Genomic DNA, 20717 nt, shown 5'->3' with positions numbered 1-20717 from the left:
AGTTTCTGTTGGCTGTGTCTGCAAAGTATAAGAACACACATTTTAGTCCAGCGGGCTAAAATCAATTTTGGTTTCTGTCAAACAAAGGGGGGTTTAATATGCTGATGTGGAGAGAACAGAAAAGTTAAAATTTCAGTACAGACCCTTTCTCAAAACTGAAAAATAAGAGCATAAAGGCGTATCAATGCAGACTTATTGGAGTCATCTGTCGAATTGTGCTTTTGAAAGCAGGGTGGATAACATGTTAATTGTCAGCCATCACAATTATTCAAAATATTTGGCCCAGATCAATTAATTAAGTTATTCCATTCAATTCCAAACATCCGATGTAATAGATGAAGAACGACTGACTGACCATTTAACATAGGTAAGTGAAATGCAGTTTTTATTTTTAAAAAAGGGCTTTTTCTCAGTGCACCTTCTGTGGCTGAATTTGCTTCAGAAGTAAGTCAACAGAGAGACGACACTAAGTCAGTGACTAATGATAATGTTCCACTATGAAAGAAATTAACATTTATTTTCAAGGTTGCATATATGTTAATCAAATGTTCAGGAGAAGATCTCCATTGTTATATCTCTCAAGATTTAGGGGTCCATGTACCTAGATCATTAAAATGTCACGGACAGATACAGAAAACAATGAAAGTGACTAATGGAATGCTGGCCTTTATATCTAGAGGACTAGAATACAATAGGGTAGAAGTTATGCTACAGCTATACAAACCCCTGGTTAGACCACACCTGGAATACTGTGTTCAGTTTTGGACACTGCACCTTAGGCAGGATATATTGGCCTTGGAGGGAGTGCAGCGTAGATTTGCTAGAATGATACCTGGACTCCAAGGGTTAAATTACAAGGAGAGATTACACAAACTAGGGTTGTAATCCCTGGAATTTAGAAGATTAAGGGGTGATTTAATTGAAGTTTTTAAGATATTAAGGGGAACTGATGGGGTCTATAGAGAGAAACTATTTCTGCTGGTTGGGGAGTCTAGGATTAGGGGACATAGCCTAAATTAGAGCCAGGACTTTCAGGAGTGAAGTTAGGAAACACTTCTACACGCGAAGGGTGGTAGAAATTTGGAACTCACTTTCGCAGACGGCAGTTGATGCAAACTCATTTGTTAATTTTAAATCTGAGATGGATAGATTCTTTTAGCCAAAGGTATTAAGGGATATTGGGCTAAGGCAGTATCGGGAGTTAGGTCACAGATCAGCCATGATCTCATTAAATGCAGGCTCAAGGGGTTAAATGGCCCACTCCTGTTCCTATGAAAGTGGTGAAGTTTGTAATGACTAACATATACTCTTTAGCACAGAATAATGCTTATTACCCTACATTATTTAAATAAATTGTTTATTGGTTTATAGCTTGAGCCATGGTCTGATACAATGTATATTCCATCTGCCTTCTGAAGGCAGGGAGAATCACATGGCGTCACTTGGGACATTACAGTAAGCCGGCATACGGTGACCAAGGTTCTCTGTTCAATGGTTTGAGCTTGGTATTGGTTACCTGGATATTGGGCAGGTAAAAGCATATCCGTTGCGTGGAAGACTTCAGGTCTGCTTACAGGAGTGGCTGGTGATGCCATACCCAAGTAGAACATAAATCCGAAAACCATAACAGCACTCACCAATGGACAGCCTCACATGGCCATTCTAGTATGTGACCATGTACGATCTCATATATTGGCCACATACAGACAGCATTCTCTCTAACATAAAAAGCAAACAATTGGATGGAAGCACAGGTAGGCCCAGCTCGCTGCACCAGCTCCTTTTTAGGATGTGAGCCTGGCTGCATTCCTGTGCTTGCTTAGTTTTGTTTAGATCCAATACATTGCTAAAATTGACATTTCTACCACTAATACTACTAACTTGGCACTAACTTCCCTGATAGTAAGTTCTCAAGCCCATGCCATGAAGGGGAAGTGCTAAACTTAGGCCAGGCAATTCCCCATTGGGAGAAAGAAGAAAATGAGAATCATTCCTGAACACATAGTTGAAAGACTGGTGTGGGAAGGAGGGTTTCCATTTAATGGGACAATGGCTCCTGTACTAGGAAAAGAAGGAGTTGTACTGTTGGGACAGACTCCACCTGAACCAGAATGGGACCAGTATCCTAGCAGAAAGGATAAATAGGGCTGTTGATAGGACTTCATACTTGTAAGACAGGAGGAGGGATCTGGGAAGATAATGTAAGTCTGAAGAAAAAAAAAGGAAATGAGTGTAAAGATCAGACCAAGTTAAGGAATAAGGGTAACATGAATGGACAGGGAACAAATACAATTATAGAACATAAGTGCAAAATGACTGTTAAAAACAAAAAGGAGTTGAACAATTACTAAAAACAAATTAAATTGCCTGTACAGCAATGTGCACAGCATCCAAAACAAAACAGGGGAACTGGAGGCAATAATTCATAGCGAGGAGTCAGATGTGATAGGGATAACTTAAACATGGCTACATAAGGAACAGGACTGGCAGGATATAATGTATTTCAATAGGATAGGGAAGAAGGGCGTGGGGTAGCTGTACTAATTAGAGACAATATAATGACAATAGAAAAAAGGGACATAAGTAACATCAGGATAGAAACAGAATCCATATGGATTGAGACAAAGGATAAGGAGGGATTGATCAGGTTAATAGGTATATTCTACAGACCACCTAATCATGGAAGGGAAGTGGAGGATGAAATATCAAGATAAATCTATGAAATGAGTAATAAACATCGAATAATAATTATGGGAGATTTCAATTACCCCCAAATAAACAGGCAAGAGGTAAGGAAAGGAGAAGAAGGAATGGAATTTTTGCATGACTCCTTTTTTACCCAGTATGTGAGAAGCCCAACAACAGAGGAATCACTGCTGGGCCTAGTAATGGGAAATGCACCAGAACAGATAAGAGAAGTAAGTGCAGGGGACCATCTAGGCAATAGCGATCATAACATAATAAGATTTAAAATAATGATTGTCTTATTATGTCTTTCTCAAAGACCAAAGAAATAGATTGGAAATAAGCTATTTTTGAGGGGATGAGAATGGAACCAGGACAGGTAAACTAGAAAAAAAATTTGGCAAACAAAGAAATAGAATTGCAGTGGATATTATTTAAAACGATGATCAATGGAGTGCAGGAGAAATATATTTCTCTAAAAAGCAAGAACAAACTAACCAATAATGAAACACCATGGATGAATATAGAGATACAGGTAAAATTGAAACTGAAGATAAAGGCACATTCTAAGAACACAGACAATAAAGGAGGATGACAAAAGGGAAGAGGTTAGGAAAGTAGTAAAAAAAAAAATTAGGAAAGCAAAGAGGAACTACGAGATTAAATTATCAAGGACTATAAAAAAAATACTAAAGTATTCTACAGGCACATAAATAACAAAAGAAAAATCAGAATAGGGATAGGGCACTAAGGGATGAACAAGATAAACTCACTGGTAACAACAGTGAAATGGCAGGAATATTGAATAGTTACTTTGCCTTCGTATTTACCAGGGAGACGAACATGGTGGGCAGGACATTAGAAGAAGAGATTGAAAAAGACATTAAAACATTTAAGACAAAAGGGGGGAGAAGATAATTGGTAAACAAATCAAACTAAGGGAGGATAACACCCCTGGTCCGGATGGAGTGCATCTGCAAATATTGAAAGAAGTTAGAGAGGAGATAGCACAGGCACTATTATATATCTATAAAAAATCAACTAGAAAAGAGAATAGTGCTAGGGGACTGGAGGCTAATGTTATTCCTATATTTAAAAAGGGAGATATAACAAGTCCAGGGAACTATAGACCAATTAGCTTAACGTCAGTGGTAGGAAAGATAATAGAATATTTACACAAAGATGTAAAAGAAAGACATCTAGAGAATGAAAATATAATAAAGAAATGTCAGCACTGATTTCAGAAGGCAAAGTCATACTTGACCAATCTTACTGAATTCTTTGAAGAAGTAACAGAAAGAAAGGGTAATGCAGTAGATGAAATATATTTGGATTTTCAAATGGCCTTTGATAAGATACTGCATTGTAGACTCATGGCTAAGGTCAGAGCATGCTGAGTCAGGGGACAGGTTAAGGGAAGAAGGGGAGTCGGGGTTAAGGGTGGCTACACAGACTGGCAAAAGCTGGGAAGTGGTGTTCCACGAGAATCGGTGCTGGGACCACTGTTGTTCACAATTTATATTAATGATTTGAATTCAGGAATCGGAAGTACAATTTCAAAATTTGCAGACGATGCCAAATTGGGGGGTGTAGTTAATACAAAGGAAGACTACGTCAAAATGCAAGAGGACATTAATAAACTGGCAGAATGGGCGTGTAATTGGCAAATGAATTTCAATATAGCTAAGTTTGAGGTGGTGCATTTTGGTAGGAAGAATAAGGAGGCCACATATTGCTTGGATAATAAGAATCTAAACATGATAGGGATCTAAGGGTACAGATACACATGTCATTAAAAGTAGCAACGCAGATTAATAAGGCCATTAAAAAAAGGCAAATCAAGCACTAGGGTTCATTTCTGGAGGGATAAAATTGAAAAGCAAAGAACTTATGTTAAACTTGATTAGACCACATTTGGAGTGCTGTGCACAGTTCTGGCCTCCATATTATAGAAAAGGATATAGAGACATTAGAGAGGGTGCAAAAAAGATTCACAAGGATGATACCAGAACTGAGATCTTTACTGATATCCTTCTCAGGAAAGGCTGAACAGGCTGGGGCTCTTTTCTCCAGAAAAGAGAAAGTTGAGGTGTGACCTGGTAGAGGTCTTTAAGATAATGAAAGGGTTTGATAGGGTAGGTGTAGAGAAAATGTTTCCACTTGTGGGAGAGTCCAAAACTAAAGGTCATAAATATAAAATAGTCACTAATAAATCCAATAGGGAGTTCAGGAGAAACTTCTTTACCTAAAGAATGGCAAGAATGTGGAACGCGCTACCACAAGGAGCAGTTGAGGCAAATAGCATCGATGCATTCAAGGGAAAGCTGGATAAGCACAAAAGAGAAAGCAGTAGAAGGGTATCCTGATAGGGTTAGATGAAGTAGAGAGGAAGGAGGTTCATGTGGAGCATAAACGTTGGCACACACAAGTTGGGCCGAATGGCCTGTTTCTATAGTGTAGTTTCGATGTGACATTTCCTTCTGGCTCAATCCAGAGCTTCACTAACAGAAGCCTGGCAACAGGTTGCCTGCCTACCCTTTTAGCTAAAGAATGAGTGTAAACACCCAAAAAGTAAAAATATGCAGAAAAATACAGAAAAAAAGCTTTCTGCCATTTTGGCAACACCACTTCTTTCATACTCGCCAGTTATAAAATACATAGAGTAGGCAAAACTTCCCTTGAATTATTAAAATAAACAGTAAAGCAGATGGTCATTATTATACAACTATCAGCAAGTCAGCAACAACTTAAGCAATTGTTTTTATGAACATTTTATGAATATTTGAGGGAGGGTTTATTTTTGAAACATTAACTGACGTGTTTTCTCAACGGATGCTGCCTGACCTGAGTGTCTCCAGCATTTTCTGTTTTTCTTTCAGATTTCCAGCAACTGTAGTATTTTGTTTTTTGTTTAAAAGAAAGCAATGTTATCTCGTCTAGTAGCATAGAAACTGAATCTTAAAAATACTTAATTCTTTAGATATTAATTGCTATTATCTTAACAATCAGTCACTACTTCCTTATGATACTGTGCAAAGAAGAAGAGCTTGCATTTATGTAGCACATCACATCCTCAAGACTTCCAAAGCACTTTACAAAAGATTACTTTTTGAAGTGTAGTTAGTAATATATAGTCCCATCAGTGGACCTGCGCTAATATAATTCATTTCACTTCTTGATCAACACCCTCAGAGGCTTGAAAAAGTCATGGCGAGGGGCCCCAACACAATAGTCCTTCCTCCTTCTTTCAAATGACCCAGTTAAAAGTGTCAACCTTCTTGTTTAAAAGACTGTATACAGATTTTTCAAAAAAGACACAGTAATGAAAAAAACAATGTTTTATATAATACCTCTGGGACTGTTTTTTTTAATGAAAACCCTTTTACTCAGGTAAAGGTGAACACAGATATGCATCTTTAACTTCTACATGTATGACCATAAGAATTTTGACACTTCAAACATTGTGTATAATTTACAATATACAAACTGTATGCCGATAACGTCAGCAAATATGTTCACGTTTAAGCATCAGCAAACACCAAAATTTGTAATGTAGCTTATACTTCCAGTTGGATGACTTTCATATGTACAGATCCATAAAAACATTTTTTAAAGCTCAATATGTTCTATGCTAAAATGAGCATAAAATTAACAATGGTTCTTCAAACCACAGATAATATATCATATAAAGTGAAAGCAAGCTACAAGTACAAATTTAATCTTACTGGAATGTTTATAGATGCCTAAAGGCTGAGTGTAATTGATAACCAATCTTGGAAACTTGGCCAAGAATCGATTGGAGATAGTTACAACTTTACTACTTCACTGTCTGCAGTACCCAAATGAAAATGATCACAGAAAAGTCACAAAAAAAATTCAAAAAAAACCCAATATAAAATGATAAACCATGACGACTTCTCTGGGGGGCAAATACCTTCAGCACATGGAAATACATTTCATCCAGATCAAATCAGGACACCAATACAACCACAATAGCAAATTAATTCAGCACAAGGACAGATGGAACTGCTGACCCAAGAGATACCACAATTAGAGGATGACCATCATTCAATTTTATAATAAAATTAAATGGCCAACAACAATCACACTATCATGAAATACAACTATAACATTGCAACTATATCAGACTTTTCCTGTAAACTGCTATTTCTATACATAAATCTGTATGTAGAAGCACAAGAGGTTAACACAATCTTTGCTTGAGCTTTTTACATCCTCTTTCCCATCTCATTCATCTGTTTAGTGCCCTGCTCTTGTTTTGTTTGGTTTGTCTCTTTCTATCCATTTTTGATGCAATGTTTTCCCCCTTTCCTCCTTCCTTCTGAAGGACATGATGGTAATGAGGCACACTTTTTTCTTTTGAACAAGTTAGGTTTCTATTACCATTTTAGACAATACTGTGTAGGAGCAAAAAACAAAATCACAGCAACGAGGGTGTGATTTCAGGAATTCAGGGGTGATTCTGCAATCCAGTGCTCACAAGTGAACATTTGGAATTTCCCTAGATTAATCCTAGTGAGCACTGCTCCCTCCTGGGAGCATTGAACATGGGATTACCGCTTTCATTTCCTATCTCTTTTTTGTTCCAGATTTCTGTCAAGTACAGAATCCCTACAGAGATGGGAAGGGTATCCATAAATCAGTTGTGCAAAAACTGCCATTATATGGAGTTAGGTCACAGATTAGCCTTGATCTCATTGAATGGTGGAACAGGCTCAAGGGGCTAAATGACCTCCTCCTGTTCCTATACCACTGCTGTAAATAGCATTACATGATCAAACATGATGGCCAAGTCATCTAATTTAAATATTTTTCTGGTGCTCCAGGCACATTGATCATGATGGCCAGGAGCACCAAAGGAGGGGGTGGGGGTGGGGGTGGGTAGGGTGAAATTAAAATTCTGGCACTGGTAATCAGTCAAGCGACACTGGCTTCCTGTTTAGTGCCAGTAAGATTTTCTGGCTTGGGGAAGGGGAGGATAAACAGTGTCTGTCATGGAAGATGCAGAGGTATAGTTGGCTCAGGGCAGGGCATTTTTAATTTTAAAAAATAAATTGGGGCCTCCTCTTCAGCACCTGCTCCAAAATGGGCTGTGTGTGACTGGAGTGAGGAGACCTCTATAATTGAAATGTTTAGGAGCCTTACTCAGCCTTGCACAGGCTCCCAGCACTCGATGCTAACCAGCCACACTGGGGCACATTAAGTGTTTCAGGCACATTGCAGGCCCCAAACCTTAGTGTCCACCATTGCATTATCAGCCTCAATATTCCCTGGAAAAAAAGCTCTGCAATTCTTTCAGAAGTGCCCAAAACAAAACACGTCATGCAATCCAATATATCATTGATGAAAATATAGACTGGGTGACAATTAGGGATCATGAAGATGATTTTTTGCCAATTTATCATAAATTTCCAGATTTGTTTGGGTTAGCAGATTGTTAGAAATGGACTCTTTCCCAATTTCTTTACAATCAAAATATGGTCCCGAGATGAGTGCATATCGCATTAGCAACATTGCATGATATGTGACATGTGCCATGTACAACATTGGTTGTGCGATCTGCATGCATCTCAGACCCAATTTTCATTGCAAAACCAGGGAGAATTGAGGAGCTTGAAGTTTGAGCAGCAGCTGTTTTCTTAGACTGTTTGAGTGAAGAATTAGAGTTGATGGTTCTGATTAACTGGGGAAAAGATGCGTCTTAAGCATCCTTTGGGTGCAGAAATACATTTCTGTACAAATGTGGATATCAGCCAGGCATTGCAACAATAGTGAGGCTTATGATACCAAACTGTGTATTAAATCTGGTCAACAAACACTGATGACCATTTCAAATAACAAATCTAATTCCATGTAATTTTGTGATCCATCAAAAAAAATTGCACAGCTCTTAAAAGCAAACTTTGTTTTGAAAAAACAATTCAATAGTTAACTCAAAAACATAATTGACTGCTAAGCATCTCACAAGGTATTTTGCACATCCTCTGATCAGTAAAGAAAATCACTCCCATGAATTGGATCCAAGCCCTCACTACAATGTTTTCCAATAACACAGAATACAGTAAACGGGTGGTGGAAGAGAAGGTCGGGGCAGAATATTTTTTTTTCTGGAAGGCTGCTGGTGAGGTGACTTTGTGACAAAGATTTGTAGGAGGAGTTAGATCATTTTTGCAAATGAGCAGACAGATGGCTGATAAAACTTAATACTGAAAAATACAGGTATTGGGGGACAGGAAGCCAATGAAGGATGATAGGAGCACAGGGGCAATGGATAAGTGGACCTTAGTACAGAACAGGATTTGGGTGGAGTCTTGGACAAGTTGGAGTTTATGTAGGGTGAAGCCTGGGAGGCCAATGACGAGGACATTAATGGTCAAGTCTGGAGGCAACAAGAGCGTGGATAATTCAGCAGCAGTGTGAGTAAGATAAGGGTGGAGTTGGGCAATGTTGTGAAGCTAGAATAAAGCAGTCTTGGTGATTGATAGCATACTGAGTTTAAGGATCAACTCAGGATCAAACAGAACACTGAAGTTGTGCACTATCTGGCTCAGCCTGAACGAGCAGCCAGGCAGAGATGGAGTTGGGTGCTAGTGTGTGGAATTTTTAGCAAGAGCAGAATAGGATGGCTATAACCTTCCAAAGATAAGAAAAATCCAGAATATATTACTCTTAAGATAGCAGGACTGGAGGTCATAAACATAAAAGCGAGAAGTTAATTTTAAATCAGACGATAGCAGAAAGAATTTCTTCACACGAAGGGTGATAAATGGCTGGAATTGCTTGCAAGGCAGGGCTGTGGAGATGCAGACACCGAGCGTGTTAAAAATGCAGTTATGTGCAGGCTGGAAGAATTAGGGTACCCGAGGGATGAGTATGGTGAACAGACGAGCCTTTTCTCATCCTTAACATTTCTTGTGTTCTTATAGCCAAGGTTACCTTTCAGCAAATTAATCAGTTGTGTAAAGTTTTTGTGCTGACTTTGAATTTCATACATCATAAATCTGTGCAACAAGGGAGAGAGCAAAAACAGGTCTTGTGATTGAGTCACTGGGAAGGTTCCATGGCACTGAACACAGATATTAAAACCAGGAACTGCACTCGTTGATGGTCAAGGTGAGGTTGACCAAACTGTACCCAATCAGGACAGACCACAACCGGCTGCTACTCAAGATGACACTGTTAAAACACATAAAAGCACTTTGAAATCTTAACCTACAAATAAAACTCAAAGCTCCCTACTGGTCTATGACTGTAGAAGTCACATGGTTATAAGCAATAAAAATATATTGTAAACTTTTTTTGATGTGGGAAACACATCACTGCCTTGATGGAATTGAAAAATAACCAAGAGTGAATTTCAGAACAGGGTTTTATGTATAACAGAGAGAGAGAGAGAGATCACCTGACTCTGAGAGTTAGAAGCATGTGTATGAAACAAATTTGATAAAAGGACAGGTCCTCAGAGCCATAGCAAAAAAATTGCAAAACTATGACAATTGCTGTCAACATGGCTGGGGATAGGGAGAAGAGAGAAAAGTGGGAATTCAGAATGAAGCTCAAAGTGGTGCCTTTTAAAAGCTGAAGCAGGGGAAAAACAAATAACTGCTCAAGATAAAACATTTTAAAAGGATTATTGCTCACAATTAATTTTTTTCCATAATGAGCAATATACTGTTTGTGGAGACTAAATAAATGAATGTAGGATGTTAAGTAATACCATTTGGATGAAATTGACAGGCTTTAATTGACACAAAGTATCCCTCCTTGCAGAATTCAGGTATTTCAAAATATCAGAGCATAGCTACTTAAAGTCTCCTTTTTAAAAAATTGTTGAGAGACAAAGACACATGGAGCAAGAAACCACCAAGGTTGAAAAGAGGAAATGACAAAGTAAATCAAAAAGTAATTATTTTTAGATGACTCCAAGCTTGGGTTTAATGCTGAAAAGTGTAGGAAAAAGGAAAAACTAAGGGAGGTAAGGAGTTGCACATTTTAAGAGGTCAGAGGAAAGAATGAATTAGGGGAGAAGACAGTGTAGTGGATTTTGTGGATTGTGAGGAGGAGAAAGTATATAGGTGGCATACTTGGAGTTTAGAAGGACAACACTGACTGAAGTGATAATGATAAAATATGGAAAGATGAGCTGGAGAGCGAGAAAAAGATACAAAGAGTGAGGGCTCACAAGACAGTGTGAGCGTGAGTACGAGGAACAATGTGAGAAAGAGGAGAAGAGTGCATGCATGGAACAGAAATCAAAATAAATAGAAAGACTGAAATTTGTCTGGTATGCAGTCTAGGACTGCAAGAGGGGTACTAGTAAAGCATCTCTAGATACAAGAACAGTATTTAAATCTTAGATGGATTTGGTCTTTATAGAGGGGAACAGAAGTGTTCAAAAGAGTAAATCAAGCTTTAGGCAGATGTAACATTTGAAAATTTGCACTGTTTGTTTATTTTGTAAAATGTTCTGTGGTTGAATTGCTTTTATTTATATGTATCAGTGTGTATCTGCAAGAGAACACAAAACAACGGCAGAGAAAGGATCAACTTAGAGGAGGGAAATGCTAGCCTGTGCTCCCTGCCATTTTCTAACCATTAGTGCATATCATAAATTCAGGTATTGCCCACAATTTGGAGCTGCACTCACACTTGCCTGGATGAGTGCAGCTCCAACAACACTCAAGAAGCTCAATACCATCCAGGACAAAGCAACCCACTTGATTGGCACCCCATCCACAGGGTGCACTGCAGCAACTCGCAAAGGCTTCTTCGACAGCACCTCCCAAACCCGCAACCTCTACCACCTAGAAGGACAAGGGCAGCAAGCACATAGGACCACCACCACCTGCACGGTCCCCTCCAAGTCACACACCATCCCGACTTGGAAATATATTGCCGTTCCTTCATCGTCGCTGGGTCAAAATCCTGGAACTCCCGACTAACAGCACTGTGGGAGAACCGTCACCACAGGGACTGCAGTGGTTCAAGGAGGCAGCTCACCACCACCTTCTCAGGGGCAATTAGGGATGGGCAATAAATACTGGCCTTGCCAGCGCCGCCCACATCCCATGAACGAATAAAAAAAAGTGCTGTCATTTGAGAAAAGAGGGATATATGGTTAGGAAAAAAAATCCTAAATTTAGACCTGGTATATAAGCAAGTGCTCTATAGTAACAATACATAGAGATATATTTGGTGAAGGAAAGTTAATTAACCATTTTCTTTAATTTTGGTTCTCATTTCAAGAACCAACCATTCAGAACAATCTGCTTATTTGATAATTTTAGATAAAACCTGTTTTATTGATTCTCTCTGAAAGGTATTATAATAATCTATAATAATTTTGTACAGAACATTGTATCTTTTACCTCTCACAAGGCAGTAAACATGGAAGGAATGGTAAGGCAGAGGAGATAGTAAGGCCAAGGATGTCACAAGATGAATGAAGACTAAGGATGCAGCAATCAAATAAGAGGTTGGAGTTGTTGCATGATCTTTCAAGAGGCATTTAAATCTGCTCTTTCAAAAATTGAACTATTGCACTATAATATTTTATTTGGGTTAAAATATGAATGCATTCTACTTTCAAAAACAACACAAGAGAATATAGGGACAACTTTACCAGTCTGTGTTGCCAATGGGGAGCCTTATCTGCTAGTAACGCACATTGGGAATTCAGACTTGTGCTCCCTGCCATTTTCTAACCATTAGTGCATATCATAAATTTAGGTATTGTCCACAATTTTCTGATAATTATTTTCAATGATCATAAAACTGTGGGCAGTACTTCTGCAAACTTTCGATATGCACTGATGTTGTCAAGGCTTGTAAAATTGTTCCCTATGTTTTCTACAGTGAGTCTGAAACAATAGTTCCTATCAAAAGTATTCAACCACCTATTCCACTCTATAGAAACAAACTTTACGCTAAGGCACCACATTTTGAATGACATTTAAATCACATTCTAGTTTTACATAACTATAAGATCAATGTAATAGAAGAGTTTTGAAATATCACAACAATTTTGATATGTGGATACGTGCAGATATGCCTTTGTTCTGAGAAAATAATCAGAAAATAAGAACCTAAAGCACACAATAACTATGTACTAGTTACAAAAAAAAGTTAACCCTAACTATGTTATGGAGAACTACGACTCAGATTATATTTTTAAACCACATATTGAAAAATACTTTTTAAAATCTAAGAGCTACGTGAAGTTAGTGGGAAGACAAAATGGTGCTGTCTGGAGGATACAGAATTGTATTTTTCTGAAATGGCTACAATTTCATAAAATCTGATCATTTAAAGACATTAAACAATGGAAACCTTTAATGTATTGATACAAAGGTTTGGTAACTCACCAGTGTAGACCTCTCCAGCATATTGATTTATTCTCATTTCATCACCATTTCTAACATAATAAATTCCCATATTTTCTTTTAATGTTTTTACTAACTAAATGGTACCACTCATTAACTTGGACACATCATGCAGGATTTATCATTTTATCAGCATTCACGTTCATAACATCAATATCAGCAATGTGCACAATTACCTCATCATTCCAATTTTGTAAAATGTGCACTTTATTCCTGCTGTTAATTTTGCAACAGAAGCTATAGGTTTAATACTAGGTAGTTAGAGACCGAATTGGACTAACCTGCACATTTAGTTCTCGTGATGAGTGGGGGACCTGGTAATCCTGTTCCTCCTTCACCAGGCCTCGTCAGCAAAACTCTGATTTCATACTCTGTATCTGGGTCCAGATGCCACAGCTTGTACGTCGGTGCATTTACAGCGTGGATTTCTGTCCAAGATCCGCTGGTCATACGATATTCCACTTCTTTCAGAATGATGGGACCATCACCAATAATTGAATTTGCATTAAGCTGGATCAGCAAGTATGTAGGACCAACACCAAGCAGTTGGGGTGGTGCAATTGGCATGGGTGGCTCTATATGGGGAAGAAATTTAGTTCATTAATATTAAACTTTAATTTCTTCTGGCAGTCACTATTCATGTAAATGATTTTTCTTATTTAATGACTGATATTAGGATGAAAAATAACTGAAACCTTTCAGGTTTTCAGTATAATAGATCAATGTACAAAGCTTTTGGAAAAGTCAATATATTACTTATTCATATGAATATTAATTATATTTCTAGATCCAAAAGGGGTTAAAAAAGTCAGCCATCAAGATTTATGGCCCCCTCATTTTAGCAATGTAGTTTTACATCCTTTAGAATTCCACTCAAATTACACAAACCACAAAATCACTGGCCTCGATCTCTGCTAATGCCCGTCTTGAATCAGGTACCCGAAGCATCTTGACCTATGAAAGACTGTCTATTCATCCCCATAGGTGTAAGTTGAAGTAAGAAATGGAAACCCATGCCCTACCATTCCAAGGTGCAATATTTCAAATTCCACAGGCTTGAACGCACTTGGTGCACACTGGACCTGAGTACACATTAACCGATCTGGCTGGATCACCTCAAATACTGCACCTCCCAACTCCAAGGCTAAATCCTCCCACTCCTCCCAGATTCTCCTGGGGACCAAAAACAATCCCAAACTCCTGGACAATTAGACCTCTTCTGACCTCCAGGTATGAGGAGCTCAGGGATTTTTTTTTCATTTTTAAGAACAAAATTATTTGCTCTGAAGCCTCAATCTCTCTTTCTCAACCTCATACATCTCTCATTTCTGAATATTTTTCCCCCACCATAACCAAACTCGTCATGCCCACTTCCTGTTCCTACCTGGCCCCTCAGGCCCAAATCTTAGCCTCTTTATCTTATCTACATGCTCCCACTAGATAACATTATCCATCGGCATAGGGCCAGCTTCATAGGTATGCTGACAACACCCAACTCTATTTCTCTGCCGTCACTCTTGATTGCATGACCACCGAATATGCTGTGCCATTGCTGGTTAAACATCACTTCCTGGGTGAAATTTTTCCAACATAACATTACCATGACTAAAGCTATCCCATTTGGATCCCAGCAAAATTCTGCATCCTGACTAATTCCCTCCCCCATTGCTCACTCAGGCTGAAATTTCAATACAAACACTTGGTGCTCTGTTTGACCCTGACCTGAGCTTCAAACCCAACATTTTAGCCACCGAAAGACCACCAATTTTCACCTCCACAGTATTGCTTGCCTTCATCCCTAACTCACTTCCAGTGTTGACAAAACCCTTGTGCGCTTAGATGCCTCTGAACTCCAACATTCTCCTCGCTGCTCTCCGAAACTTCACTCTGCACAAGCTGCAACTCGTCCAGAATTCTGCCACCGATGTCCTAACCTGCAATAAGTCCTGCTCCTCTATCATATCTATTCTCACCACCCTCCAATGGCTGTCTGGCTCCAATTCATCCAATGCAGAATCCTTGTCACTAGTTTTCCAGTAAGTGTAATGGTGGGCATGTGATGCTTTAATACTTTGTCCACTTGAACTGTAGAAAGCACCTGCAGTACAATTACAGGTTGTGTGTGTCCAAACTTCAGAACATTTTAAACGATATGTTGAAGCACTGGTAGTTACAGATCTGTCATTGATGGTGGCAGTGGTAGCATTTTACCGTTATCAATTAAGAATAGCACAAGATATTCTTAAATCCAGCACGTTAGTACAATACCAATAAGTTATAAAAATAATGGCAAGTGAACTTTTCTGTACATTGTAAACACCAGCATTTCCTTTTAACGGTATTCTTTTTAAAACCATGTCTATTTTTAAATATTAATTCCAGATTTTATGAATATCAGTCATGTACAATATCTGCACCTGCCTGAAAAGAGCAGCTGTACATAATCCAAAATAAATTTGCACCAATTTAAAAACCAGAAACACTCATTTTGTAATATTTTACTTAAAATAGCACCACGTAAGGCATCATTACACAAGGTTTGAAAGAAGTGTAGTTACGAATTAATTTCAACATTCAGACTTTTAATCAAAACAAATCCATTGACAAATACTTTATTCAGCAAAGGTCATATTTCCATTCCAGATGACTCATCCTTGAGTAGTTTGTTTCAGCTAATTAGGCAACAAAGCTTTTAAATTCACAATATAAGAAATAACCTAGGAAATATACACTATTTAATGATATTACAAACCCAGCATTTTTATACTTTTACAATAAAAACTATAGATTACCTCACACTGAGGGCAACTCATTTGGCCTCAGTGACTGGACACTTGTTATCCAGTGACCCCTGCTGGGAACACACGTAAATAGATGTTGGGCATGGACAGGATCAGGTTTGCCTGTAATGCCGCCCACTGTCAAATAGCCTGCCAATATTCACTGCCTAGGCTTACACATGAAAAATGTGCACAGTAAGGTTCTGGAAGATGCTGGCACTCATGGAACTGTGCCTTAGCATGAATCACAATATTTAAGATAGTAGACAATGACAATGGACGATAAAAGTGAAAATCTGAATTTGGCCAAAAAAGGGGCAGTGTGACCTACACGCAGGCCTCTACCAGTAATATTTCGAGATAGTTACTAAGGAGTGCAAGACAGCAGTCTGCAATAACTCTTTCTCCACCACCACGCAACCATTTAATTACTATAAAAGAACTGATAACCCAAGGTGTCTAATCACTTTTCAGCAGTTTTTAAATGAAAAAAAAAATGTATTTCAGTGATGCACCTCGAGTGAAGTAATATGTATGTCACAAGTGGTATATGCATCTGATGGCATACGAAATCCAGTATGTAATCTTCCCTCACTACAGTGCAGCTCCCAACTGTGATCAAACTTCATTTCACCAGTTAAAGATAACAGATTATTCGTAAAAATAGGATTTTTAATTTTAATAACCGCCTCTATGGAACACCTCAGTCCCTGCTAATATTCCTTTTTCCAGTCCCTATTAGGCAGTAACAGGATCAAGAACAACAATTTGCATTTATATGGCACATTTAAGATAGTAAAGCCGCCCAAGGTGTTTCACAGATGCATAAGGAAAACTGATGTTGAATAAAAAGGAGACATTGGTGGGGGGACCAAAAGCTTGGTCCAAGAGGTGGGCTTTAAGGAGGAGAGGTAAATGGGTTTAGGGAGAGAATTCCAGAGAGCTAAAATTACCATCACCAAGAAGGGGGAGGATGCACAAGAGACTGGTGTCAGAGGAATGAAGAGTTTGGGGCAATTGTAGGGCTGGAGGAGATTAGAGAGATAAGGAGGGGCAAAGCCATGAAGTGATTTAAACACGGATGAGAATTTTAAATTCGAGGTGCTGGGGGACCAGGAACCAATGTAGATCAGCAACAATGAGTGTAATGGGTAAGCATGAGTTGGTGTGGGATTGAATATGGGCAGCACAGTTTTAGAGGAGCTGAAGTTTATGGAAGATAGGAGGCCAGTCAAGAAACAACTGAAGCAATGAAGTCTGAAATGAAGCAAACACTGTGTAATGTGCAGGGGATTTAATCAAATGTTCCTTTTAAACAAACATTACCATTTCCAGAGCGACTGTTAAATGTCATGTATTGCATTTAATCCAGGCAAATTTAATCAAAGACAAAAAGACATTTACATAAAACATTCAAATAACCTTTGATGACAGTTGCAGTATTAATGCATGAAACCTTTTCTGCTTTAACAATTTTATTGGCTTATTAAGGTACAACATTTCTACCAAGAAGTGACTGCCATTCATGACTTTTAATAAGTTTTCAGCGATGCAAATAAAGTAATGGTAATCCATAACACTAATTATGGATGGATTTACCATAGTGTTTAGCGGACATCTTTTGAACCCTGCAATAGATATTAGCATTCAAGCCTTTTCTTCAAATTCTTATGCATTAACAGATTCATAAAGCTTCATCAGATTTTAGCAGAACGCTTGAATTCAAATGAGCCAGAAAACAAGCATGTAATTGTTCTGGTGCAATATTAATATTCCACATAATAGAATTCAGACTCAGGTGGCACATTGTAGGAAATGGATCACTTCCTAAGTACGGAGAGTGTCAACCGATGCACATGACCCACAGAAATGAGGAAATACTGCAATTTTATTTGTGCTTTTAAAAACAAACTGTAATAATTAGGTACAGGCTTAGGCCCCACAAATGAAAATATGGTGTATTAGATAACCCAACGACCGCCCCAATCCCCTTTTTAGATCAACATATACATACGATGGGCAATGTGTCACAACAGTGTCCTATGGAAGCATGGGACCACAATGTATCATCAAGTGAACAGTGTGTGAGATTACACCGTTGACTGGATGTGGCAGGTGTCACAGGCCTGGTGGTCTTTCTCACCCTTCTTTCTGTACATCTAATTGTAGATGGGTTACACTCCTTACATTACTACATTGCAAACCTCATGTTGTTTCTGTGGAAAAGCAGAAAACAAGAGGCCAGCAACTTTCCCACTGGGGACGGAGAACAAGGAATCAAAGAATTATTGTCACGTCGCTCCCACGGCTCCTAGTGCCTGCTTCACAGTATTGAGTGTGGCTTAAACAAAAAAAGCTTTGCTTGATGTAGTACTGGATGTCATCAGGATGTCCCAAAGTGCTTCCCAGCAATTGAATTACTTTTGAAATGTAGTCACTCATCATAAAGGAAAATGTAACAGCCAATTTGTGAATAGCAAGGTTTCACAAACAGCAATGAGATCAATATTTTCATTCATTCTGGGGATATGAGCATCACTATCAAGGCCAGCTTTATTGTCCATCCCCAGTTGCCCTTGAGATGGTAGTGGTGAACCTTCTTATTGAACCGCTGCTGTTCGTTTGGTGATTGTACTTCCACAGTGCTGTTAAGTAGGGAGTTGAAGAAATTTGAACCAGCAATGATAAAGGCATGGGATGAATAAATGACCATGTGAATCTGTTTTGGTGATGTTGGTTGAGGGATAAATGTTGGTCAGGACATTGGGATAACTCCTCTGCTCTTGTTCAAATAGGGCCATGGGATATTTTATGTCCACCAGGACAGACCTGACAACTACCCTTCCAACCACAGCAAGCAGGAGGTTAAGACAGACCATAGAATAGGAAGAAAATATAGGAAGCCCCATTGTTAAATTAATACAAATTCTTCTACACTATGAATGGGAAAATTCATTTCCAACAATAACACAGCTTAACAAAGGCAGCATAAAGAAGCTTTAATATTAAAAGGTACAGGAGGTGCAATGGGTTGGAAAACTGATCTTTCAGATTTGAATCCAAGCCAGTGGACATAACGTACAGGGTGGATAAAGGGGAACCAGTGGATGTAGTGTATTTAGACTTCCAGAAGGCATTCGACAAGGTGCCACATAAAAGATTATTGCTCAAGATAAAGAATCACTGGATTGGGGGTAATATTCTGGCATGAGTGGAGGATTGGTTATCTAACAGGAAGCAGAGAGTTGGGATAAATGGTACATTCTCGGACTGGCAACCAGTAGCCAGTGGTGTTCCGCAGGGGTCGGTGCTGGGTCCCCAACTCTTTACAATCTATATTAACGATTTGGAGGAGGGGACCGAGTGTAACATATCAAAGTTTGCAGATGATACAAAGATGGGAGGGAAAGTAGAGAGTGAGGAGGACATAAAAAACCTACAAGGGGATATAGACAGGCTGGGTGAGTGGGCGGAGATTTGGCAGATGCAATACAATATTGGAAAATGTGAGGTTATGCACTTTGGCAGGAAAAATCAGACAGCAAGTTATTATCTTAATGGCGAGAAACTGGAAAGTACTGCAGTACAAAGGGATCTTGGGTCCTCGTGCAAGAAAATCAAAAAGATAGTATGCAGGTGCAGCAGGTGATCAAGGCGGCCAACGGAATGTTGGCTTTTATTGCTAGGGGGATAGAATATAAAAACAGGGAGGTATTGCTGCAGTTATATAAGGTATTGGTGAGACCGCACCTGGAATACTGCATACAGTTTTGGTTTCCATACTTAAGAAAAGACATACTTGCTCTCGAGGCAGTACAAAGAAGGTTCACTCGGTTAATCCCGGGGATGAGGGGGCGGACATATGAGGAGAGGTTGAGTAGATTGGGACTCTACTCATTGGAGTTCAGAAGAATGAGAGGCGATCTTATTGAAACATATAAGATTGTGAAGGGGCTTGATCGGGTGGATGCGGTAAGGATGTTCCCAAGGATGGATGAAACTAGAACGAGGGGGCATAATCTTAGAATAAGGGGCTGCTCTTTCAAAACTGAGATGAGGAGAAACTTCTTCACTCAGAGGGTAATAGGTCTGTGGAATTTGCTGCCCCAGGAAGCTGTGGAAGCTACATCATTAAATAAATTTAAAACAGAAAGAGACAGTTTCCTCGAAGTAAAGGGAATTAGGGGTTACGGGGAGCGGGCAGGAAATTGGACATGAATTTAGATTTGAGGTTAGGATCAGATCAGCCATGATCTTATTGAATGGCGGAGCAGGCTCGAGGGGCCGATTGGCCTGCTCCTGCTCCTATTTTTTATGTTCTTATGATACATTTGTACATGAATTCTGTTTCTTGATTCAAAACTTTTTCTGATTCAAGTTTGGGGACCTACTTTCTTCTCTCATTCTCACACATCCAGGCCCTTTCATTTATGGATGGCTGAATGGAGCAGTTGGAGCCTATATTAATTCAGGACCCGAGGTGCTGCAGCTGGTATTTTTAGACGACACTGCTGGCATGATTGCTGTGTGACCGAACAGTGGAACACTTGTAACTCATTCCATTTTTTAAAAATGGGGATAAACTAGCTTACTTCCACTTTACATCAGCAAGAATTTTAAAAAAAAATTTTGTTCTGGCTTTGATCTTGAGGAATAAATGGTACCAGGGCACTCGACCAGCTGCTAGATACCAATTCCTCCTCAATACAAATGCAGCATATTCATACAAATTTACTAATATTTATTTGAACACAGTAAAACAGGAAAAACATAATGGCATAGCCTACATGACATATTCAATGATCCCTTTGAGCGTGGGTTGGCAAATCATAACCGTGATGTTGTAGCC

The 20717-nt window shown here is 38.9% G+C and overlaps 1 protein-coding gene across 2 annotated transcripts in view; it reads right to left on the bottom strand.

Moving 5' to 3' along the window:
* The window catches only part of ptprk (protein tyrosine phosphatase receptor type K), a 539056-nt gene that overhangs the window by 252421 nt on the left and 265918 nt on the right, over positions 1–20717 (bottom strand). For both annotated transcript variants that reach the window (XM_067984566.1, XM_067984567.1), the window contains exon 7: positions 13370–13663. In XM_067984566.1, the coding sequence (XP_067840667.1) occupies positions 13370–13663 (294 nt within the window). The remainder of the gene's footprint in view (positions 1–13369; positions 13664–20717) is intronic.

The sequence above is a fragment of the Heptranchias perlo genome, chromosome 5 (assembly GCF_035084215.1).
Source record: "Heptranchias perlo isolate sHepPer1 chromosome 5, sHepPer1.hap1, whole genome shotgun sequence".
NCBI classification, from domain to species: domain Eukaryota; kingdom Metazoa; phylum Chordata; class Chondrichthyes; order Hexanchiformes; family Hexanchidae; genus Heptranchias; species Heptranchias perlo.
The sequence above is the reverse complement of the archived record's forward strand: the minus strand, read 5'-3'. Positions and strand labels throughout refer to the sequence as shown.